Source organism: Erpetoichthys calabaricus, chromosome 1 (assembly GCF_900747795.2).
Source record: "Erpetoichthys calabaricus chromosome 1, fErpCal1.3, whole genome shotgun sequence".
NCBI lineage: Eukaryota > Metazoa > Chordata > Cladistia > Polypteriformes > Polypteridae > Erpetoichthys > Erpetoichthys calabaricus.
In genome coordinates, this window is record NC_041394.2 from 166,987,428 (window position 1) to 167,010,886 (window position 23,459).

General features: G+C 36.9%; 1 protein-coding gene across 5 annotated transcripts in view; it reads left to right on the top strand.

Moving 5' to 3' along the window:
• smx5 overlaps positions 1 to 20,921 on the top strand; it is a 43,252-nt gene extending 22,331 nt beyond the window's left edge. The window contains exons 5-6 of one of the 5 annotated variants that reach the window (XR_007935870.1): positions 20,085 to 20,659; positions 20,747 to 20,921. Coding sequence is in view for 1 of the 5 variants with exons in the window: in XM_028808264.2 (XP_028664097.1) it covers positions 20,085 to 20,210 (126 nt within the window). In the remaining 4 variants the exon portion in view is untranslated. Of the gene's footprint in view, positions 1 to 20,084 lie in introns of all 5 variants that reach the window. The other 4 variants (XR_007935869.1, XR_007935874.1, XR_007935875.1 and 1 more) reach the window with 4 other exon arrangements.
• The last annotated feature ends 2,538 nt before the right edge of the window (positions 20,922 to 23,459 follow it).

The window sequence follows — 23,459 nt, forward strand, 5'->3', positions numbered from 1 at the left end:
CTGGGCTTACTTGTGGTTGCTTTGTTGCGCGATATGCTTCCTGCACGGTGTTTCACATACTTAAAAGCTCAAACAGCACCTATTGATTTTTGATTGTTTGCTTTTCTCTCTCTCTCGCTCTTTCATTCTCTGCTCCTGACAGAGGGGGTGTGAGCAGGGGGGGTTGTTCGCACCCCTAGAGGATATGGAGGCTCGTCTAAAAAATGCTGAAAGACTTCCTTCACATTGCTCCCTTCCTTGCTGGGCTTCCTTGTAGCTGCTTTGTCAAGTGACATGCTTCCCCCACGGTGCTTCGCATACTTAAAAGCTCGAACACCACCTATCGGTTTTTGATTGTTTGCTTTTCTCTCCCTCTCTCTCTGTCTCCGACATTCTCTGCTCCTGATGCGCACTCCTTTGAAGAGGAAGATATGTTTGCATTCTTTTAATTGTGAGACGGAACTGTCATCTCTGTCTTGTCATGGAACACGTTTAAACTTTTGAAAAAGAGACAAATGTTTGTTTGGAGTGTTTGAATAACGTTCATGTCTCTCTACAACCTCCTGTGTTTCTGTGCAAATCTGTGACCCAAGCATGACAATATAAAAATAACCATATAAACATATGGTTTCTACTTCACGGATTTTCACCTTTCGCGGGGGGTTCTGGAGCGCAACCCCCGTGATCGAGGAGGGATCACTGTATGTGTGTGTGTGTGTGTGTGTGTGTGTGTGTGTGTGTATATATATATATATAATATAATATATATATATATATATATGTATTATATATATATATATATATGTATTATATATATATATATATATATATATATATGTATTATATATATATATATATATATATATGTATTATATATATATATATATATATATATGTATTATATATATATATATATATATATATATATATGTATTATATATATATATATATGTATTATATATATATATATATATATATATGTATTATATATATATATATATATATATATATGTATTATATATATATATATATATATATATATGTATTATATATATATATATATATATATGTATTATATATATATATATATATGTATTATATATATATATATATATATATATGTATTATATATATATATATATATATATATATATATATATATATATATATATATATATATATATATATATGTATTATTGTATATATATATATATATATATATATATGTATTTATATATACAGTGGTGTGAAAAAGTATTTGCCCCCTTCCTGATTTCTTATTCTTTTGCATGTTTGTCACACAAAATGTTTCTGATCATCAAACACATTTAACCGTTAGTCAAATATAACACAAGTAAACACAAAATGCAGTTTGTAAATGGTGGTTTTTATTATTTAGGGAGAAAAAAAAATCCAAACCTACATGGCCCTGTGTGAAAAAGTAATTGCCCCCTGAACCTAATAACTGGTTGGGCCACCCTTAGCAGCAATAACTGCAATCAAGCGTTTGCGATAACTTGCAATGAGTCTATTACAGCGCTCTGGAGGAATTTTGGCCCACTCATCTTTGCAAAATTGTTGTAATTCAGCTTTATTTGGGGGTTTTCTAGCATGAACCGCCTTTTTAAGGTCATGCCATAGCATCTCAATTGGATTCAGGTCAGGACTTTGACTAGGCCACTCAAGTCTTCATTTTGTTTTTCTTCAGCCATTCAGAGGTGGATTTGCTGGTGTGTTTTGGGTCATTGTGCTGTTGCAGCACCCAAGATCGCTTCAGCTTGAGTTGACGAACAGATGGCCGGACATTCTCCTTCAGGATTTTTTGGTAGACAGAATTCATGGTTCCATCTATTACAGCAAGCCTTCCAGGTCCTGAAGCAGCAAAACAACCCCAGACCATCACACTACCACCACCATATTTTACTGTTGGTATGATGTTCTTTTTCTGAAATGCTGTGTTCCTTTTACGCCAGATGTAACGGGACATTTGCCTTCCAAAAAGTTCAACTTTTGTCTCATCAGTCCACAAGGTATTTTCCCAAAAGTCTTGGCAATCATTGAGATGTTTCTTAGCAAAATTGAGACGAGCCCTAATGTTCTTTTTGCTTAACAGTGGTTTGCGTCTTGGAAATCTGCCATGCAGGCCGTTTTTGCCCAGTCTGTTTCTTATGGTGGAGTCGTGAACACTGACCTTAATTGAGGCAAGTGAGGCCTGCAGTTCTTTAGACGTTGTCCTGGGGTCTTTTGTGACCTCTCGGATGAGTCGTCTCTGCGCTCTTGGGGTAATTTTGGTCGGCCGGCCACTCCTGGGAAGGTTCACCACTGTTCCATGTTTTTGCATTTGTGGATAATGGCTCTCACTGTGGGTCGCTGGAGTCCCAAAGCTTTAGAAATGGCTTTATAACCTTTACCAGACTGATAGATCTCAATTACTTCTGTTCTCATTTGTTCCTGAATTTCTTTGGATCTTGGCATGATGTCTAGCTTTTGAGATGCTTTTGGTCTACTTCTCTGTGTCAGGCAGCTCCTATTTAAGTGATTTCTTGATTGAAACAGGTGTGGCAGTAATCAGGCCTGGGGGTGGCTACGGAAATTGAACTCAGGTGTGATACACCACAGTTAGGTTATTTTTTAACAAGGGGGCAATTACTTTTTCACACAGGGCCATGTAGGTTTGGATTTTTTTTCTCCCTAAATAATAAACACCATCATTTAAAAACTGCATTTTGTGTTTACTTGTGTTATATTTGACTAATGGTTAAATGTGTTTGATGATCAGAAACATTTTGTGTGACAAACATGCAAAAGAATAAGAAATCAGGAAGGGGGCAAATAGTTTTTCACACCACTGTATGTATTTATATATATGTATTTATATATATGTATTTATATATATATATAATACATAATATATACAGTGGAACCTTGGTTTGCGAGTGTTTTGCAAGAGAAGCAAAAATTTGTAATAAATTTTCACTTGATAAATGAGCGAGGTCTTGCAGTACGAGTAGTTTGTCTGCTGAGTGTCATGTGATCACAACTGAGCTGATGGTTCTTCTATCTCTCCCATTGCGGGATTGTGGGCAATCGTCTCCTATTCTCCGTCTGAGTCGGCGTGCCTCACTCATATAGTCAACATCCGTATAAACGTATAGTGTTTACTACAGCATTAGCATTGTGACTGTGTGCGCGCGCGTGTGTGTGTGTGTGCTGTGACGTGCGAGTCCCTGTCTTGCACCCTAAAACACGAAGCTGAGTCTCAGTACTTTAGTAACACAAACTTTATTCAACTTGAAACAGCAACAGCGCGGTTATTTAGATAGATAGATAGGTAGATAGATACTTTATTAATCCCAATGGGAAATTCACTTATACACAGACACAGCAGTCAGGCAGGGCCCTGTGCATTTATAATGTTCCTTGTTCCTTGTATCGCCTATTGACGGCAGGCGCTTATAGCATGTCCGCGATCTTTTCGGATTCGCTTTTACGGAGAACTGCTACAGCGCTGGGAGACTGCGATTGCTTTGGGACGCTCTTCAGCGTGTCATCCCGTTGGGTGCAATCCCACAAGAGTTTAGAAACTCACTCACACCAGCCATGATTCTTTTCAAAGGTAAAGTGCAAGTTAATTTGTTTTATGTATTTTTACTTTATATTTTGTATTAATCATTTTTATATGAATAGTTTTGGGTTGTGGAACAAATCATCTGAGTTTCCATTATTTCTTATGGGGAAATTCACTTTGATATACGAGTGCTTTGAACTACGAGCACGTTTCCGGAACGAATTATGCTCGCAAACCGAGGTTCCACTGTATATGTATATGTGTATGTATATATGTATATGTGTATGTGTGTGTATATATATACAGTGATCCCTCGCTATATCGCGCTTCGCCTTTCGCGGCTTCACTCTATCGCAGATTTTATATGTAAGCATATTTAAATATATATTGCGGATTTTTTTCTGGTTTGCGGATTTCTGAGGACAATGGGTCTTTTAATTTCTGGTACATGCTTCCTCAGTTGGTTTGCCCAGTTGATTTCATACAAGGGACGCTATTGGCAGATGGCTGAGAAGCTACCCAACTTACTTTCTCCCTCTCTCTCTCTCTCTCTTGCGCTGACTTTCTCTGATCCTGACGTAGGGGGTGTGAGCAGGGGGGCTGTTCGCACACCTAGACGATACGGACGCTCGTCTAAAATGCTGAAAGATTATCTTCACGTTGCTACCTTCTGTGTGCAGCTGCTTCGTGAAGCGACATGCTGCACGGTGCTTCGCATCCTTAAAAGCTCAAAGGGCACGTATTGATTTTTGACTTTGTTTCTCTCTCTCTCTCTCTCTCTCCCCCTCCCCCTCTCCCTGCTCCTGACGGAGGGGGTGTGAGCTGCCGCCTTCAACAGCTTTGTATCGGCGGTGCTTCGCATACTTAAAAGCCAAACAGCCCTATTGATTTGTTTGCTTTCCTCTCTGTTTCCTTTGAAGAGGAAGATATGTTTGCATTCTTTTAATTGTGAGACAGAACTGTCATCTCTGTCTTGTCATGGAGCACAGTTTAAACTTTTGAAAAAGAGACAAATGTTTGTTTGCAGTGTTTGAATAACGTTCCTGTCGCTCTACAACCTCCTGTGTTTCTGCGCAAATCTGTGACCCAAGCATGACAATATAAAAATAACCATATAAACATATGGTTTCTACTTCGCGGATTTTCTTATTTCGCGGGTGGCTCTGGAACGCAACCCCTGCGATGGAGGAGGGATTACTGTACACACACATATATATACAGTAATCCCTCCTCCATATTTTTTTAATAAATTTGCAAAAATCTCACGTAAACTTTTTTCACATTGGCATTATGGGGTGTTGTGTGTAGAATTCTGAGGAAAAAAGTGAATTTAAGCCATTTTGGAATAAGGCTGTAACATAACAAAATGTGGAAAAAGTGATGCGCTGTGAATACTTTCCGATGCACTGTATATACATTGCTTGAGATACATTGGTTTAGATATATACATTGGTTTGAATACATCCATTCAGATACATACATTGGTTGAGATACATATATTGGTTGATATGCATTGGTTAGGATATATATATTGGTTTAAATAGATTGGTTTAGATATATACATCGGTTCAGATACATCCGTTCAGATATATATATATATTGGTTGAGAGAGATCCATTTGTATATATAGGTTGGAACTTACAGGCAGGCACAGCGCGCGGCAACTTAAGTTTAGCATCTCCCCTTTGTTTCATCATAGCTTCATTACTGCATGTATTTTATACAAGTAGCATATGCCTGTCTGCCACGTTTTGTTTCATACGCCGTCTTGGTTGGGGGGTCCTCGATTTCAAAGCACTTTTTTTCCTTTCATTATTTAAAACACTCACACAGATACCTGCCTCCTCGCCCCGTGCCGTCCCACCCTGGCTCATTGTACCCGCTTCACTCGCTCCCTCTTGACCCTCCCATGACAGATTCTTCTCAAAAGCCGAGTTACCGGAAAGCATTGATCTCAACCGCACTACGCCCCATTTTTTCACCTCATGATACGCTGGTTTATCATTGACCGAAAGCCGCCCGGTGATTTCTGTTGTTCCATATTGGAAGCATTTCATTAACACTAGAATTACCAGAGCCTACGAAAAAACTCGTAGATCCATCCCACCTTAAATCACTTAACACTTCTCCATCAGCGTCTTTTGTCCTGTAAATGTGTTGATAAGCAGCAAGCAGCCTACTATCACATCCCCCACCGCCGCACAATTTTTTCAGCTCAAATCTGTTTACCTGCGTTGCTTGGAGTTGTATAGAGTGAGAAGTCAAGCAAAATGACACCTTTTATAAATACTATATCGTTATTTGGAACACATGAATTTCATGTGTGTTACATGTCTACAACGATCTATGTAAACACATCGTTAAAACAGAAACGTTTTTCATGTTTTAGTAATAATGGACAAAATGTAGACATGAAGTTTATAATGTGTGAAGCCTGAAGTCCAAATATCAAAGAAACACTTTCACAAAAGGTACAAATATAACAGAACAAATGCGCTCAGTCAGTCTGTAACAGCCGGTGTAAATGTGTGATACTTGTAAAGGTTAGCTTTGTTTTGTTTTTTGTTTTTTTTCTTTTTCATTCAGTTTCATTCTCTGTCGCGTTCATGATTCCACCCTATCCCCCCTCCCCATCTGACACTGCTGTTTTCACATAAAGACGCGTTATAGGTCAAATGTTATTTATTTGGATCACATAAAGACGCGCTGTAGCTCGCATGTGTTTCCTTAAGAGGCATTAGCTCTCTGGAAATGTGTTCTTTTCAATTGCGGCGTTTTAATTAACCTGAATTTAAATAATTATAAATTAAAAAGGTATTATCCCCCCCAGCATGCAATATGACGGTTACAAGATTACACGAGAAGTACAGAGTATAATTTAGCTCTTTACTGATGGTTTCACGCGGATATCACAAACGGGAAGCTTATGACAGACTCTCAGGCATGTGGGTGTCTTGACCTACGCAGTCTGCCATCTTTCATTGCCACACTGAAAGGATTTTCACCGGACGGAAGACATAATCTTCCGCCCAGCAGCTTCAAAGTGTTGGCTGTAGGTCCATCCTTATATTCTGGGTGCTCCATGTGCAGGCTTCTTCTCTTGGATCCAAACAAGGACAGGATAGGACTCAAACCCCACCTTCAAAAATACGGGAATAGCACAATGCCTACATACAGTTCTCATTCTCCCAACAAGGAAAGAAGATGGTGTGCTGACAAAAGACAGAAATATACTAGTCTGTCTTTAGGCTAACTATTCGATTCTCCAGTTGTCTTTGGCTCTCTAGTCCTGTGCTTGGCTCGGCAATTCGAAATGCTGATGCTGTGACCCTGTGTACCGTACTTGGTCTGCCTGTATGAATGAGTCCAAAACAGTGGCACAGAGAATAGTGACATTAAACATAATAATAAAACATATTATAACAGCATGTTATTTATTTGGGTCACATAAAGACGCTCTATAGCTCGCATGTTATTTATTTCGCCAACGCTACACCTTCCAGATCTAAACACTAGCGTGGTGTATGTGCCCAAAAAAAGTCTAACTGCATTCTCGTATCATTGCTCGCGTACTAAAGTGTCTGCAGGTATTTTTCGTGACATTACACGTGTAATTTGTGAGCATGCCTTTGACGATCAAACAGAGGAAGCTCTGCAGTTCACTTGTGATTTTATGCTGTAGATCTGGCTCTTACATACAAAGGACGGTGCATGTGCCCAAAACATTAACATTTATATGTTACTTACATAAAAGCTAGAGCTAATGTTATTTACCTATTTACCTTGAGTTATTTACTTACATGACGACGATTCTACATCGGATTTGGCTTTTATGTAAGTATAATAAATGTTAATGTTTAGGGCACATGCACTGTCCTTTGTATGTAAGAGCCAGATCTACAGCGTAAAGTAACGAGTGCAGAGCTTCCCATGTACATATACAAAGTACAGCGATAGCAAAAGTGCATTCTTGATCCGATGTAGAATCATCGGCATGAGTTGAGTGTACCTCAGTTATAGCGCATCTATGTGAAAACAGCACTGTCAAATGCGTGGGGGGGAGGGGGGGCGCAGGGAGTTGGGCACGTGAATGCAGCTGAGAGAATAACAGAATAGAAAAAAAAAAAAGCTAACCTTTACAAATATCATAAACTACACCGGATGTTACAGACTGGAATCAAATGTATGTTTTTATTCTAAAATAGTAAGACTACGAGCAGCTCACTTCTCAAAATGGACTCGCCCGGGATTGAACTCGTGAAGCTTTGATTACAAATCAGCAGCTGATACCGTTGCGCCACCGAAGCTCTTGTACCAATTGCGTGTCAATATCGCAGGTAAACGCGGGTTGTTTTTCTGAAGTTATATTTTTGAATAAAAGCGCATTTGTTGTGTTATATTTGTACCTTTTGTGAAAGTATTTCTTTGATATTTGGAATTCAGGCTTCACATTATATACTTCATGTCTACATTTTGTCAATTATTACTAAAACATGAAAAATGTTTCTGTTTTAACGATGTGTTTACATAGATCGTTGTAGACACAGAACACACATAAAATGCATGTGTTCCAAATAACGATATAGTATTTATAAAAGGTGTCATTTTGCTTGACTTCTCACTCTATACAACTCCAAGCTACTGACACGCAGGTAAACAGATTTGAGCTGAGAAAACTGTGTGCCGGTGGGGGATGTGACAGCAGGCTGCTTGCTGTTTGTTGCTTATCAACACATTTACAGGACAAAACATGCTGATGGAGAAGTGTGAAGCAATTTAAGGTGGGACAGATCTACAAGTTTTTTCGTAGGCTCTGGTAATTCTAGTGTTAAAGGGCGATCTGCTTTAGCAAGGAACTTAGTTCTGTTTGCTGAAAGGATGTTATGGAGGAAAACACTGGAGTTGTGCTGTTTCTTTTAAATGTTGATCAAGAATCAGAATGACCAGAATATTCCTGCTTCACAAATAACTAATGTCTAACTATTTTTATAGTAAAATTGACAAAACCACACACACGCAAGAACACGCACACAACACACTAGTGCTGGGCGGTATACCGGTTCATACCGAAAATCGTTTTTTTATTTTTGTTATGATATGGATTTTTCTTATACCACATGTTAAATCGGTACGTGCTTGTTAAACTGACTTCCTCTTGTACTGAGGAGGCACCCGCAGCGATCGCCGCACAGAACACATTCACTTAATGATATTCCTGCTCTCAGAACATTTAGAATACTAAGATAAATACTTGATATCTTTTTCATGATGAAATGCATTAAAGTATGTATTAATCATGTGAGGGCACGGTAGCGTGTACGTTGCACTGCTGCCTGGCAGCAAGGGGGTCTCTGGTGTACCCTGTCTTGAATTTGCATGTTTTTCTGGTGGGTTTACTCAGCGTGCTTCAGTTTCCTTTCAAAGTCATATAGGATCTGGGGTTTTGTTACACTAGCAGGGTCAATATAGCATATGTTTTGCTCGTATTCACCCTGCGATGTGCTGGCGACTCGTTCAGGATTTTCTCCTGCCTTGCACACAATGTTTGCTGTGATGGGCAGATCCCTAAATGGATGGCATAATTAAACATGTATAACGAAGATATTTTTAAAGTTCTGAACACTCCGTCGGCTAAGTTAATAACTAGTTTTAATTTCACAAAGACGTTTATCGTGTGGTGATTGGTAATGTGGAGAAAGAAAAAGGAAAGATAGGAACTGGGATTTTGGTAGAGAGCAGGAATATCATGAAGTGAATGGATTCTGTGCAGTGATTGCTGCAGGTGCCTGCTCTTAGTGCGGAGGAAGTCAGTTTAAGAAGCGTAGTGATTAACGACTGGGTCGGGGAAGACTTAACACAATGTATTTGATGTGCTGCATTAACTTATGACGGGGTTTGAGAAAATCTAGTAAATTAAACATTGATTTTAGGGTGAAGTTTAGTTTACAACATTCTACTTTAATTATAAAATAAACTATGAGAATAAAGTGGAAATGTCGACTTTAATCTTGACATAAGCGTCAACATTAAAGTGGAAATGTCGAGAATAAAGTCAACATGTCGAATTTATTCTCGACATATAGTTTGTTTTTTTCTTAACAGTGGCCCTAATGCGCTTCCATAGGGCTATACCACAAACAGCATTATAAATGCAAGTTGCAGTTTTATTATTTAGTTATATAGCTTAGCTTGAAGCAAGGTCCATATTAATGCAGTTTGCCTAAATGATGGTACAGTTGGTAAAGATGTCATCACCAAGTTGCACTTGTTTTATTTTATTTTAATTTGGTGAATATTGTGTAATGCACCTGGGCTTGAAGCCTTGAAGTAATGGTGCAACTATCAGTAATACTATTATGTATTTTATTGTTATTATTTATTAGTTTAAATATTATGCAATTTAATGATGGTAAAACTGTTTAAAAAGTCACTTTAACGTGTCAGTGGACAGAGATTGTTAACATTAACAGAAAGTGTAGTTGGTTTACAAAAAATATTTACTATTTATTCCTTTTCTAAGACGTGTTCCGTGCAATCCAACTTTTGACAAACACCCCTGGATATTTTACTAATTCTAAATGCCTCTTTGGATGGTTGAAAATATGTTGTCAAAATCATAGTTTAAGCTTTTGCAAAATTTGTTCAATTAAAAGGTTCTATATTTTGACTGCATCTGTCATGCAATGTGATTCCTTCTCTTTAGTGCCACCCCCTTGAAAACTATCACTTTATGGGGCCATGCAATCCTGGATTAATACTTGTGTGCACATTAAAATGTCTTTTTGTACGATGTACAATTCTCATAACAGTCGAATAGGTTATTCTTAGCCAGTCTACTGCAGTAATTGCAGAGGAAAATGTGGTTAACATCTACTCATGCATGGGGAAAAAAAATACCGTCTAATACCATGAAACCGGCAGAATTTAGAAAAATACTGTGATATAGAATTTTGGTCATACCTCCCACCTCTACAACACACACACTCAAACTCACAAATCGTGGGTCGCACACACTACTGACCAAGTGTATCTGTCGGGGGCGATCATTTTTTTTACCCAATAAAACGTTAGTTCGTCAAAGATAGAAAGCAGTGTGGTGATTTCTGTTATTCCTTATTGGCAGCATTTCATTTAAAAGTGATTCATGTCAACAAGGCGAAAGAGTCTTATTTTGACAGGACGGTCTTTTTTTAGGCGTAAGCATGTTTGATTGACTTACAAAAAAAAAAAAGTTTTACTTACCCTCTTTGCTTCAAATTGGCTTTTTATAAAACCTTTTTGATATAATTTATTTATGACAGTTTAAAATAAAAAATGTAGTGCTCAAAATTATAGTGCGGCGTATCTAACAGGAAGAGGTGGTGGTAGGAGTAAGATTGCTGACTCGCAGTTAAATGATCACTGGTTTCTGTCTGGGTGGGCCTTCTTTTCTGTTTGCTTTATTTATTTATTTTTACAAATTGCTTTGAGTAGTAAGAAAGGCGCTATAAAAACGTAAGGAATTATTATTATTGTTGTTATTATTATTATTATGCGTGTGAATGCGTGATCAAATTCAGCCGCTGCATAGTGGGGTATAAATGGGGACACTATGTGCTCAACAATATCACGAGTTCATTGAAATAATTACACAGCATGGTGTGCACGCAATACAAACATAATGTGTGTATTATTGAAGTAAATGTTCATATAAATTGATTGTATACAAATTTTTAACAAGTTGGGAGATGTAAACTGGTTAAAATGCACGAAATTATACATATATTGCTTTATAGTTCACATATAGTGTATGTATATTATTAAAATGATATAAAATGGTATAGAATCTGAGTCGTAGACTTATTTTGTGTCATATTTCTTTAAAGAAGTCTTTAATTAGTTTGCTTTAAAATAATTAATTTTACGGCACACATGTGAACTGTTGAAAATCGCTGATCTTAATCCATCAATAAATATTTTACCAGGTGTCTAAAATATCTGTGCCTCGTAGAATTCGGTGTCACTTCTCTTAGGTGCACTGAGATGTGATTGCTGCGGAACTCCTCTTGTTCGCGTGCCTTTGCGCGCCGCTTGTCTTTTGTTTTAACGCATGCTTCATGCAAAATGCTGTCATATCTTAATACATAATTTGCCTGCCTTCCTTACTCACTCACTCATGTCCGTCCGAAGCCGAATGCGCAGTCGCCTTCTGTGCAGCTGCCCGAAAAATCTTACGAGACCGACATCCAACCCCAACATCGCGGCAGGCGGAGGATTTACAGCCGCAAAAATTCAAAGAGAAAGGCGACTCTAGAGGCCATGTGCTCTGTTATAGCATTTGTCATTTAGTTCACATATATTTAAATTTTATTTTTTTTTGTGTCATGCAGTCTTCATCCGTTGGAAGATGAAACACCATGCAGAACCTGGCACTGTGAGGCAGGAATGACAGCCCTTCACAACAATTCTTCCTTTGTTTAAACAGCTGTACTGAATTTACTAAACTTCAACCTGATTAACCTTGTATTGCTAAACTGGTACTTTGTGTGTGTGTGTGTTTTTTTTTTTCTCTGCAATGGACTGGTTCCCTGTTCCTGCTTTGTGCCCAGTGCTTGCTGGAATATGTTCCAGCTACCTTGTGATCCTAATTATTATTATTATTATTACTGTGCCTTTAGTGAAGTAAAGTATATGAATAGATTAATGGATGGAAGATATTCAGGACAACAATTATGATGTTGAATTTATTATTAAAACATTATCCATTCATACATTATTATTATTATTATTTAAGTGTTGGTACTGCCTTGCACCCTGTCATCGCTGGGAATGGCTTCAGCTGTCCCATGACACCACCCTGGACACTGTAATTTGTGTCTGTATGGACTTTGCATGTTCTCCCTAAATGCTGTTTTCCTCTCATAGTTCAGACACATGCAGATTAGGTGAGGTGGCTTTGCTACAGTGGTTCTAATGTGTGTGTTTTTATAGTTAATGAAAACTAAAACTGTTATTAAAAAACATTTTCGTAATCTGAAATAAAATAATTAACAAAGCCGAAATGAAAAATTAAAACAAAATGAAACTATTAAAGTAGCTGGAAAGACTAACTGAAACAAAATATACTAAAAATATGTTTAGTTTTCGTTTTGAATGAATATTCTTGCTGTTAGTCTTTAACCCTTGTAACTTTTAACTCTAAAACCGAAAGTCATCCACCACAAGGCGCCCGCATATATTCACCCAGTGAATGGCAGCTGGTGACGGAGGGCGGGTGTTCACAAAGCATTTGCGGTGATGGACCAAGCTGAATATGGGCGCATAACGCGTGTGAAAAAGAAAGCGATTTACTATGTCACCTTTCTTAGCGCTTGATGTAATTCAAACGCCTGAAATCAGAATGTGCTGATCAACAAACCTTTACCGTATGGACAGAAAAAACTTGAGTGAGTAACTTTTCAGTTTATTTCTCAGGTGCCTGCTTTTTATTGACAATAATTCACCTGCCAGTTTACACAGGAAAAATCTTTTCTGAAAATAAAATAGCACTGATCAAGAGACTGACGGTCATCATACAAGTTCAGCATATTGTTACTGACCAATCACTTTTGCTTTAAAAAAGTTGTTTAACAACGTAGCAATACAAACCTTGTAAAATTCCTGAGTTGGCAATGCCTCTACTGAACTACAGGTAGGTAGGCAAAGAGTCTGCCAACTGGTGAAAAACTAAACCTACTAATGTGTTTTTGTATTTATTCTATATTTATTAATTTGTTTTTTTAGTTTATATTCACGGCTCAAAACACCTGATTTTTTTTTTTTTTATCTTTAAGTGTCTTCCGTGATCTTAACGTGAAGATCATGTCTCGATGCCCTACTGTTTCTCTGCAGGATTTTTTTTATAATAGAGAGATAAGTTATCTTAATTTTATAATAATACTAGGGGGCTCTGCCCCCTGCTCACTTCGCTTGCCAACCTCTGTGTTTGGTTAATCGGATATACAATTTTAAAAGCTTTTTTTCCTTTGGAATTGTTTCAATTTCATTATTTGCACTTTTACTTTAAAGCTTCCTTAAAAACAATATTTGGAATTATCTTTTCTTCAAGATCACATTGAATTTTGATTCCGTGTTTGGACTTGCATTGTGACAACACAACGTATAACTTCCCGTGTGTAAATATTGTTTCTTTTTCTCTAATAAATAATCCGACTTTTTCTAATGTTTGTCCCTGTGATTTGTTAATTGTCATAGCAAAAGCTATTCTATTGTAAACATTTGTAAGCATTTTAATACGAATGGCATATCAAGATTTCCTTTGGTGTCTAATGTTATTCGTAGAAAATATACTACATTACCTTACTTGTCGCCTGTTAAACTTTGCATCGCTTCTCCGTGATCATAAATATATACCTGACCAAATTGTGTTTTCTTTGAAATTAAACTTGTCATTGCTTTAACTGTTGCGGGACCACAGATTCTCATAGCGTATGGTCCATTATTGTGTAAATCTACATTTTGTGCATTGAATGATGCGAAGGCGAAAAGATTATTGTAGACTCGTATATATTTTGCCTGTAGTGTTTGTGGATTGTGCGGAGGGCTGACGCCCTGCCCGGGGTTTGTTCCTGACTTGTGCCTTGTGCTGGTTGGGATTGACTCCAGCAGACCCTCGTGACCCTGTTTTCAGATATTGCGGGTTGGGAAATGACTGACTGACAGACTGTTTGTGGATTTCACTTTTCCCAAACATCAAATCTTTTAATTCTCTTGGATACGCCTCTTCATTGTGTATAAACACTACTTTTCCCTGGTGGCAACACGAATTAGACAATCTACAAGTCTCTGATTTATACTTCAAAGCCTTACAATATTACCATACTTCTGACATATCACCTATGTCCATATATTCGATCTGTATTCGCCTTTCCGTTGTTTCACCTAGTAAAAATTTTTTTTTTTTTTTTTTTTTTTTTTTTTTTTTTTAGAGCAAATGCGATCTTTATCTTGTTTTGATACTTTCTAATTTTTTTGCTTATATATTCTGTAACTTGCTCTGTATTTATATCGCGCCTACGTTTTGTGCTGATCACACATTTTTGTCTTTTGAATTCCACTGTTTTCATTATCTCTAACCTGATATGTTTCGCCCTCTCGTTTTTGAACATCTTTGACGTTTTACTTTGTTTTCTACTCTTTGCCTTTTACTTCTGACCTCGCTTTGTCCTGCTATTTTTTCAATTGCACCTGGTCCTGATGATTAATTTCCTTTTCTTTGTGCTAATGCGATCTTCACTATCTTTTTTTTGATTCTGTAGCGACTGAAGTAATAAAGTGTCACAAAAGTTTTATTTGAACAATCGCCGACTTCATAACCCCAAACACAACTTTTTAGCACCCTCTCCAAACCCTCCTCCCCAGAGTCTGGCCCCCTTTACCGCATCAATCAATACCCCGTTATCAGTCTTCCATACTGTACTCCGCCCTCCCTCAACTGGACCTAACAGTCACTTAAAACAAAAATGGCTTCAACCTGGCTGGGACACTACAATACTTTAGAATTTTACTGCTTTCATATTCTTTACCTTTCTCTGCATGTGTTTCGCGCCATTGTTTGTTTGAGCCTTTCGAATTCTACTGCTTTCATAATCTCTTATCTGCCTTTTTTTCTTTCCAGCGCTTTTGGGTCTCTTTTCTCCGCACTGCTCTTTCTTCTTTGCTTAGTCGTTGACATTTCATCTAGAACGTATTGTCCTTATACACTTTATATGTGCTGAGAGCACAGGATCTGTGTGTGCTACATGCCTTTACACAACTGAGTGTTTTACTGGCCGTGGTCTTATTTGATATTGGTTGTAAGTAGGGCGTGTCTCGCAAGAATCTCATGTTCCACGTCCCCGCGAGATGGTCCTGGGATAATCTCTTGGCAACAAGTGTCATGTTTATGGTCCCTGTGAGACGCTCCGTGGCCAGTCTCTTTCGTCTTGCAGGTCTTTTAAGTGTCTTCCGAGAAGATCACGTCTCGTCGCCCTGCTTTTCCTTTCCAGGATTTTTTTTTATAATAGAGAGAGAGTCTTATATCACAGCTCCAGCTGATTCAAAACTCAACTGCAAGAGTCATGACACAGATTGACATCAGCAAGTACATCCCAGCCATCCTGCTGCACCTTCACTGCTCCAGGTGTCTTACAGGATTGAATATAAAATTCTGTTATTAACCTGCCCACTAAGGTCCTCTGATTCTGTGCCCCACACTAACCAGCACTCTGTGGGTGATAGCAGGGCCTTCAGCTGTATTGTGCCCAGACTGTGGAATGACCTCCTAAAAGTAATGAGATCAGCTGAGTCCATTAATTTTTTTTTCTACTCATTTGTTTAGGAAGACATTAAACAGACCTGACATTCTGCCCCTTCTTTCAGTTTACCCCCTCTATCTGTCCAGGTACTTAAGGTTTGCATTTTTATCACAATTTATTTGTTCAAGATTGTTTTGTAGTATTATATGTTGTATTTTGGTATCGATTATTGTCTTTTATTCTATTTTAGTGTTTTGTATATCCTGTATTTATCTTTATTTAGTGAAGACATTATTTGTAGTCAATGTTATATAGGTCCTGTTGTTCTGAATTTTGGGCATAGGAAGGGTGCTACATAATGTTCTTATTAGTATTTTTTTTCTATTGATGGTCCATCATGTATAATAATAAGGGAGAAAAACTAGAGCAGTTCTGTATAAGGCAATTAATATATAGCATAATTCAGTATAGAATATGTATTGCAGTTTTCTTCACATATATATGTTTAAAAATATTGGATTGGCTTAAATGTTCATTCTAAATTGGTTTAGAACAATATTGCACACATTAATCGTACATTTTAAAATTAATTACTTGTATTATTAACATTTTAGTAAACTATAATATATATTCAATTAACACAAATCTTAATGATTTTAATTTTGTCGACATGTTAAATGATTCCCACAGACCCGAACACAATGTTAATGTTAATAGTGTATTTCACAGAAATGATCCGTATTGTTTAGTTTGATGTATGAAACAACATGATGGCAGAAACCCTCCGAAGTTCACAATGATGCATATTATTTGGTTTGATGTTCTGTTTTTCCTTCTGGTTTTTATCGCTTAATTTTAGAATGGGTCCTTGACCTCATGTTACTTTCCAGGCTTTGCAGAGACCTGCCGAAACGTTCAAAAAGTAATTTTACGAAGTGAGTCCCGAAACGGCGGTGACGTCCCTTCCGGGTCTGTAACTGTGGGTCTACAGCTGCAGTGACATATGGTGCTGTGGCTCTGCAAGTGGATATTATTGTCCAAACCTGCTGGTGTAGGCTTCAGGTTCCTGCGATCCTGCTCTGGATAAACAGGTTTAGATAATGTATATATTTTTCCTAATCTCAGGTGCTGTTGTTTTGTGCCCGTCTATACACCAATTACGTTCTCTTGCTCTCCTCTTTAAGGATTTGCTGTTCTTCTGCACAGGCTATTCAGGTCTCACTGCCCCAATCTTTGACACTAAATGCTTGTTTTTCTTGGTTTCCCTCAGTAGAGCCAGGATGAGTCTGCAAACTGATTTCAAGCCTAAGAGTGCTGTTCTTCCTAAGCCCACATGATTTTCATGATCACACCTAACAGAACACAGTGTAATCTATTTTCTGATTTTTGATATCTTTTCAGGCCTGCAGGTTAGGGCCATCTTAACGCATGAGCACACTGGGCAAGTGTAGGGGCCCCATGCTAATCTATGTATGTTGTGACTTGCTGTCAATAAATAAGTACTATACTATACTAAACTATAAATATTTGTTATTGTGTTACAAGTGGACATTTGACATTCACCTCTGATTTAGTATCACGGTCACCTCTGCAACCTCGTGTGCATGTACGTGTACGGATCTCACGCACTACATAACTTAAAATTACATATGTTAATGCCACTTCAACTTAATTGTCTGCAAAGAAATTTTGCAAATGTTTGTGTTGAACACTTGATTAATAGTAAATAATTCATAGTAATTTCATACTGTGCCATCTCTGTCTGTATGGTTTACCAGTTGAGTACTATTTACATGTTGAAATTTTTGTGTTTTTCAAGGCTCATGTTATATTGTTCAAACATGTGTGTTGTTTAATCTTTGCTGTACAGCATTTTTAATGTTTAAACTCTGATTTTGTAGGAAGTACCAATACAATAAATATTTAATATTATCGTCCATTTACATGTATATTCTTGTGAGTGGTTTTGTAGGTAGGGGCCCCAGTGCACTGCTTTGCCCGGGAACCTATAATGCTGTTAAGACGGCCCTGCTGCAGTTGGCAAAATTCTGTTTATAAGTTGTATGTGCCTGAGATGGAATCAGAGATCAATATGGCTGGTAGAATGTAAAAAGCCCAGTATGGGAGATTTTTGAATGCAGGATTGAAGGCATTCATTATAAGCACAGTATCTTGGAGCAGGATATGTTGTGTGCTGTGGACATTTAGAGTAAAAAAAAAAAAAAAACCTCAAACCTTAAAATTCACCTAAATTTCATTAGAAAATGGCCAGTTCTGGGCAATAAAAGGAAAAAATAAAAAGTGCCAACAATCAAAACACATTTGTTCAGCATAAATGACATAGAAAATATTTTTAAAATGATACAATTGTTCATATTCAGTATCTTGTTTTGATTCTGCTAGTTTTTATCAGACAAAAATAAAACCAGATAGTAAACCATATAGTGTAGTAAGCTTCCACTAACCTATCCAAATCCATTAAGTGTACAGTTCTGTCTGATTGTGACACAAAGCTAAACTCCATAGTAGCTCTTTAACCATACTATAAGTACTAAAACTGAAACTAATAGATATAAAAATAAAATAGAAATGTCTTTGTGAAATAAAAATGAAATCTAAACTAATACAAAAAGGCAAAATTTTAATAACATTGGTGTGTGTATTCACCCTTCATGGACTACTAGCCTGTCCAGGGATTGTTTTTGCTTTGTCTGATGCTTGCTGGGATAGGCTGCAGCTGCTTCATGACCCTGCCTTAGAATAAGTGGGTTGGAAAGGTGGGCAGATGAAGCAATGCTTATAACAGCTGTTCAGTTCTTGTCATTTGATTGAATGCTTCAGGCGTACTCGGTATTCTCTCTCACTGAAGCACGTGCACGCTTTATCATTAGAGTGGCATCAAGCAATTGGTTTGCTATGTAAACAAATAAGCTTCTGTATAATGAAAGAATATAAGCAATTGTGTGACTTTTTAAGTTACTGTTGTCTAAAGAGTAAGAGACCACAACCCATAGCACTAGGGCTGTACGGTGCCCAGAAGGAAGACAAAGTGAAACGCACAGCTGGACTCCTTTACTACAAGATTTAGCCATTTTAATGGTGTGTTTTTTTTGCTTTTTTACCTTCTTAAAACATGGATACGCAGTTTAGCAGTATGTATGTAATCTTGAAATGTGTCTCAATACTCGGTTTGTCCTAACCCATATTTCTTTGGAATATAGGAGGAAACCCATGCAAACTGGTAGGAGAATGTATAAATATGTCTACACCCAGTGCTCTGGTCAGGATTTGAACTCCATACTCTGGGGCTAGATCTCAGACTTGAATAGATAATGTGTTTAGTGTTTACCATATTTGTTTTTTCCATATCTGTGGCTGCCAATGGATTGATAATGGGAATTAAACCAGTTGCTTAATTGTTTGAATCCAGCATGTTCTCTCTTGATTTACTTTATTTTTTCTAAGTTAAAAAAATGGGATTTCATAGAGAGTGCACCATGATTAATATGTTAGCTGCAATTTAAAAAAGGCTTTAGCAGAATTTTCTTTCTTCCCTTTCTTAGTCTAAAAATGTGAGCAGAGATTTAAACTTTTACTAAACAGTATAAAAGTAAATTGCAGCTTTCTAAAAATTTGCCAATGGCTATTCCTTGTATGCATTTTTTGGATATTGCGTGCTGTATTGGTAATATTGTGCATACGCTTGCGCCGGTCATTTAGTGAAGAACAGATTAAGGATGTGCATAGTTTCTGATGAAGGGATAAGAACTAAATAAAAATTCTAGGTGTATATTTAATCCTGCATTTGCTGAGGAGTAAATTTAATCCGCCCAATTTAGGGTCTCAAGGAGCCAGTAATTACAGATTAGCAGCACTGGGAGTAAGGCAAGATGCAAATGTGGAGGATAGTATATCAGTCCTCTGCAGGGTACAATTGAAAATAATGTGTGTACAATCCAGTAACACAGGCCTGTAAATAAACTATATTTTGGGTTTTAATCCAGTCATTTGCTACCACTTTGTCTATGTTTAAACATCTGTTCTAAACTTTAATGTGATCACAACTAAATGTATACTTTTAATTTTTGTGCAGTTCTGGTCATCTGATTGCAAGCTAAGCACGTGCTTAATATTTCCCTTAACAGCTGTTATTAGACGACTGAATCACATGCATAACTTCCGTAGGTTTTTTGAAGTTGTTAGTCTAAACCTTTTATGTAAATAACACTGTTCTGTATGATTTTTATTCTTTTTATGCACAGCTGTCCGTGAAGAACTGCTTCATTCGAGGATCAGTAGTACGGTATGTTCAGCTTCCTGCTGATGAGGTGGATACCCAGTTACTTCAAGATGCAGCACGAAAGGAGGCTGTGCAGCAAAAGCAGTAGATTTCTGTTTTTTTTTTCTTTTGGATTAGAAATACATTATTTCTTGAATAGCATAATCAATTTTTGTATGTTTAATTGATTTGTACTATTCTCCTCACCTCCCAACTCCCACAAGTATTAAAAAGAAAAATCCAATTGAAATGTTTGTGTTTATAATGTTAGATTGCAATACTTTTTATTTTTAATCCCAGCATTGTATTCTGTTGTTAAGTAAATTCAGTTTGATTTTGAAATAAAATACAGATAAAGAGGAGAGCTGTTAGTCCCAGCATTGTATTCTGTTGTTGTTAAGTAAATTCAGTTTGATTTTGAAATAAAATACAGATAAAGAGGAGAGCTGTTAATCCCATCATTGTATTCTGTTGTTGTTAAGTAAATTCAGTTTGATTTCTGAAATAAAATACAGATAAAGAGGAGAGCTGTTAGTCCCAGCATTGTATTCTGTTGTTGTTAAGTAAATTCAGTTTGATTTTGAAATAAAATACAGATAAAGAGGAGAGCTGTTAATCCCATCATTGTATTCTGTTGTTGTTAAGTAAATTCAGTTTAATTTCTGAAATAAAATACAGATAAAGAGGAGAGCTGTTACATTGATATGTTTTTTAGTTCTGTATTTTTCCCCATCAGTTATGCATTTATCAAAAGAAAGTAGTGGCTAAAGCAAGTGTGTGATGCTTGTATAAAAAATGATTAAAAACAATGCAAATTTGAGTGTTGTACCTGTTGCTTCTCTTGTTCTGCAGATTCATATTGCTTTTGTAATATGGCCTATTTAATTATCTCTTTAAGCATTCTAATGCCAGTCTGTTTAGCTTAATTAAAGATGTCTGAGCAACTCTTGTTTAGTTGCTACTTGGGAATATTTATTTTGTAATGATGTAAGCATCTATCCTTTGGGCTGTTATTAGATAGTTTGGCTCTGCTTTAATCCTCACTATTATTCACTGAATAAAATTCAGATGATCGAGGTGATTAAAACAGTAGGATCTAGTAAAAAATAGGAATATATTTAACAGTGCAGTCAAAAAGGGATAAACTGGGATAAGCCTTTAAGCATGGAGTGAATCGAGTAGCAATGGAGCAGGTTTAAAAGCATTTAATGTTCAAGGCAGGACAATTTTATCCAAAAATTTAGAAACTGAATGAGATTAAAGACAACATTGTGGTGTATAAATAAGGAGACACTGTAAAAAAGAGAATGCTGTGTAAGAAATATAAGACTAATAACTCCAATACTGACTGTAGGGCTTATTAGAGCAACAGTTAAAAAGGATGTTAGGAAAACTAAGTGGCATTTAGAAATGCAGCTAAATACATTATAATCCAAAGAGATTATTTTGGAATAGATTTGATTAGATACACTTTATTGATTCCCAAAGGTAAATTCAAATACATACCATAGCAAAAACATACAGTAGACTACAAAGATTCCTAGAGATGGCACGATGTGGAAAATGAAAAAAGTAACTAAACAACATATTTAAATTGCAAGAGTAAAGGTCTGTAAACAAATAGTAAAAGTTAACTCTGATTGACAATCGACAATTTTTTTTTCAGCCAAAAATGAGCCCTGACATACAAAATACAAAAAGCACAGATAGAAGTATTAAACACACAGAGGAGTAGCATGATTCTGTAACTTAGCACAGAAAAGTTCCAGTGCCTTAAATTATATAGTAACTGTGATAGCAAATAATTTTAAAATAGCTTGTAATAAAAAAATAAAAAGTAACACACTATGGCTGCACACATTGCAGCAAGGGGTTAAATTGAGGAAGCAACACAGCATCTGTCCTGGAGGAAAAAATAAATGCAGACTTCTGACTTGATGCATTAAATTTGTAGTGTGACCATGAACAAGTTACTAGACCTGTCTGTGCTCCAATTGGAAAACCCAAAGAAATGTAACCAATTGTATCATAAATGTTGTAAGCCACCTTGGATAAAGGCATCAGCCAAAAGTGTAAATCTATAAAACGTTTTAACCTGTATGAGTAATAAGCGTCACATTCCTACTTCAAACACAACACTTTACAGGTTTATATTTATGTTTCCATAATTTAGAAATGAGATGCCTCCCGAAATTCTATGTACTGACTCGCATGTGTTTGACTAAATTGGTAGTGGTTTGCATTTATTGTATGGTTTTACATTCCCATTTTGCCTTAAAGTTGAAGTATTTCCAGGTGTTACTCTGGCTGTTCACTTTGTCAGGTGCGCTGGTGAAGGCTTCAGTGGTTCTAAGGTTACCATCTTATTAACAACTCTGAGTGGATGAAACTCATGCCAATTGATAGCATATGAGACTTGGTAAATCACAAGTACATTTGCAATTTATGCTGTAGAATCGATGCCATGAAAAATGAGTATTGAAGTAATTTTAAAATGTTATACTTTTGAAAACCCTAATCAAATTGTACACTATGCTGCTGTATAAAAAAGGCAGGAACAGACCAGCACAGTTTATTTGGATCCCTGGGTACTTGAAACTCTGCACCACCTGCAGTTCCTCCACCTAGATAATGACTGGTCCCAAGGGCTCCTTGCCGCACCGACAAATCTACCAGTGATTCTTTTATTTTCATATTGACCTACAGGTTGTACTCCCTTGCCACATGACAAAGTCCTCCACCAGCCTCCTGTACTTGGACTAGTCATCATTCTCAGTACAACCTATTCATCTGAGAACTTCTATAGATGGCAAGAGCTGGTATTATACTGGAAGTCTGTGTAAAAGGTAAACAAGAACAGGACATTTATCTGAGGTGTCTCATTATTACACACTACCTACCATCTGTGACACTGTTGTGGTGTGCAAAATCTTTTTGGTCTATATTTTAATTTTGCTCAAGACAAAACAACAGATGAACTTAAATACAGGTCCCTTGCATGGACTGTTAGCATCAAGGGCAATCTGTTTTCCTGAATTGTACCAATATCAATCATAGTACCGTCTGTCTGAACTGAGCAGGAATTCAGGAGATGCCTCAATCTGTCATTGACAATTTTATCTCCTGTGAAGGGAAGGGCTAACTAAATTGGTTTACAGTTTGGGAAAGGAAGACCTACTGATGGCTGATGAAGCTGTATCTGATTACATTACAACCTGTGAACAGGAGGAGATGCTGTGGGACTAGAAATGGCCAAACCAATTCATCCATCATATTGACAGCCAGCCAATTGGAATACCTAACAGTCATTATTGCGGAACCCACACATTTTTTTTTTTTTTTTGGAAGAGGAAACCGT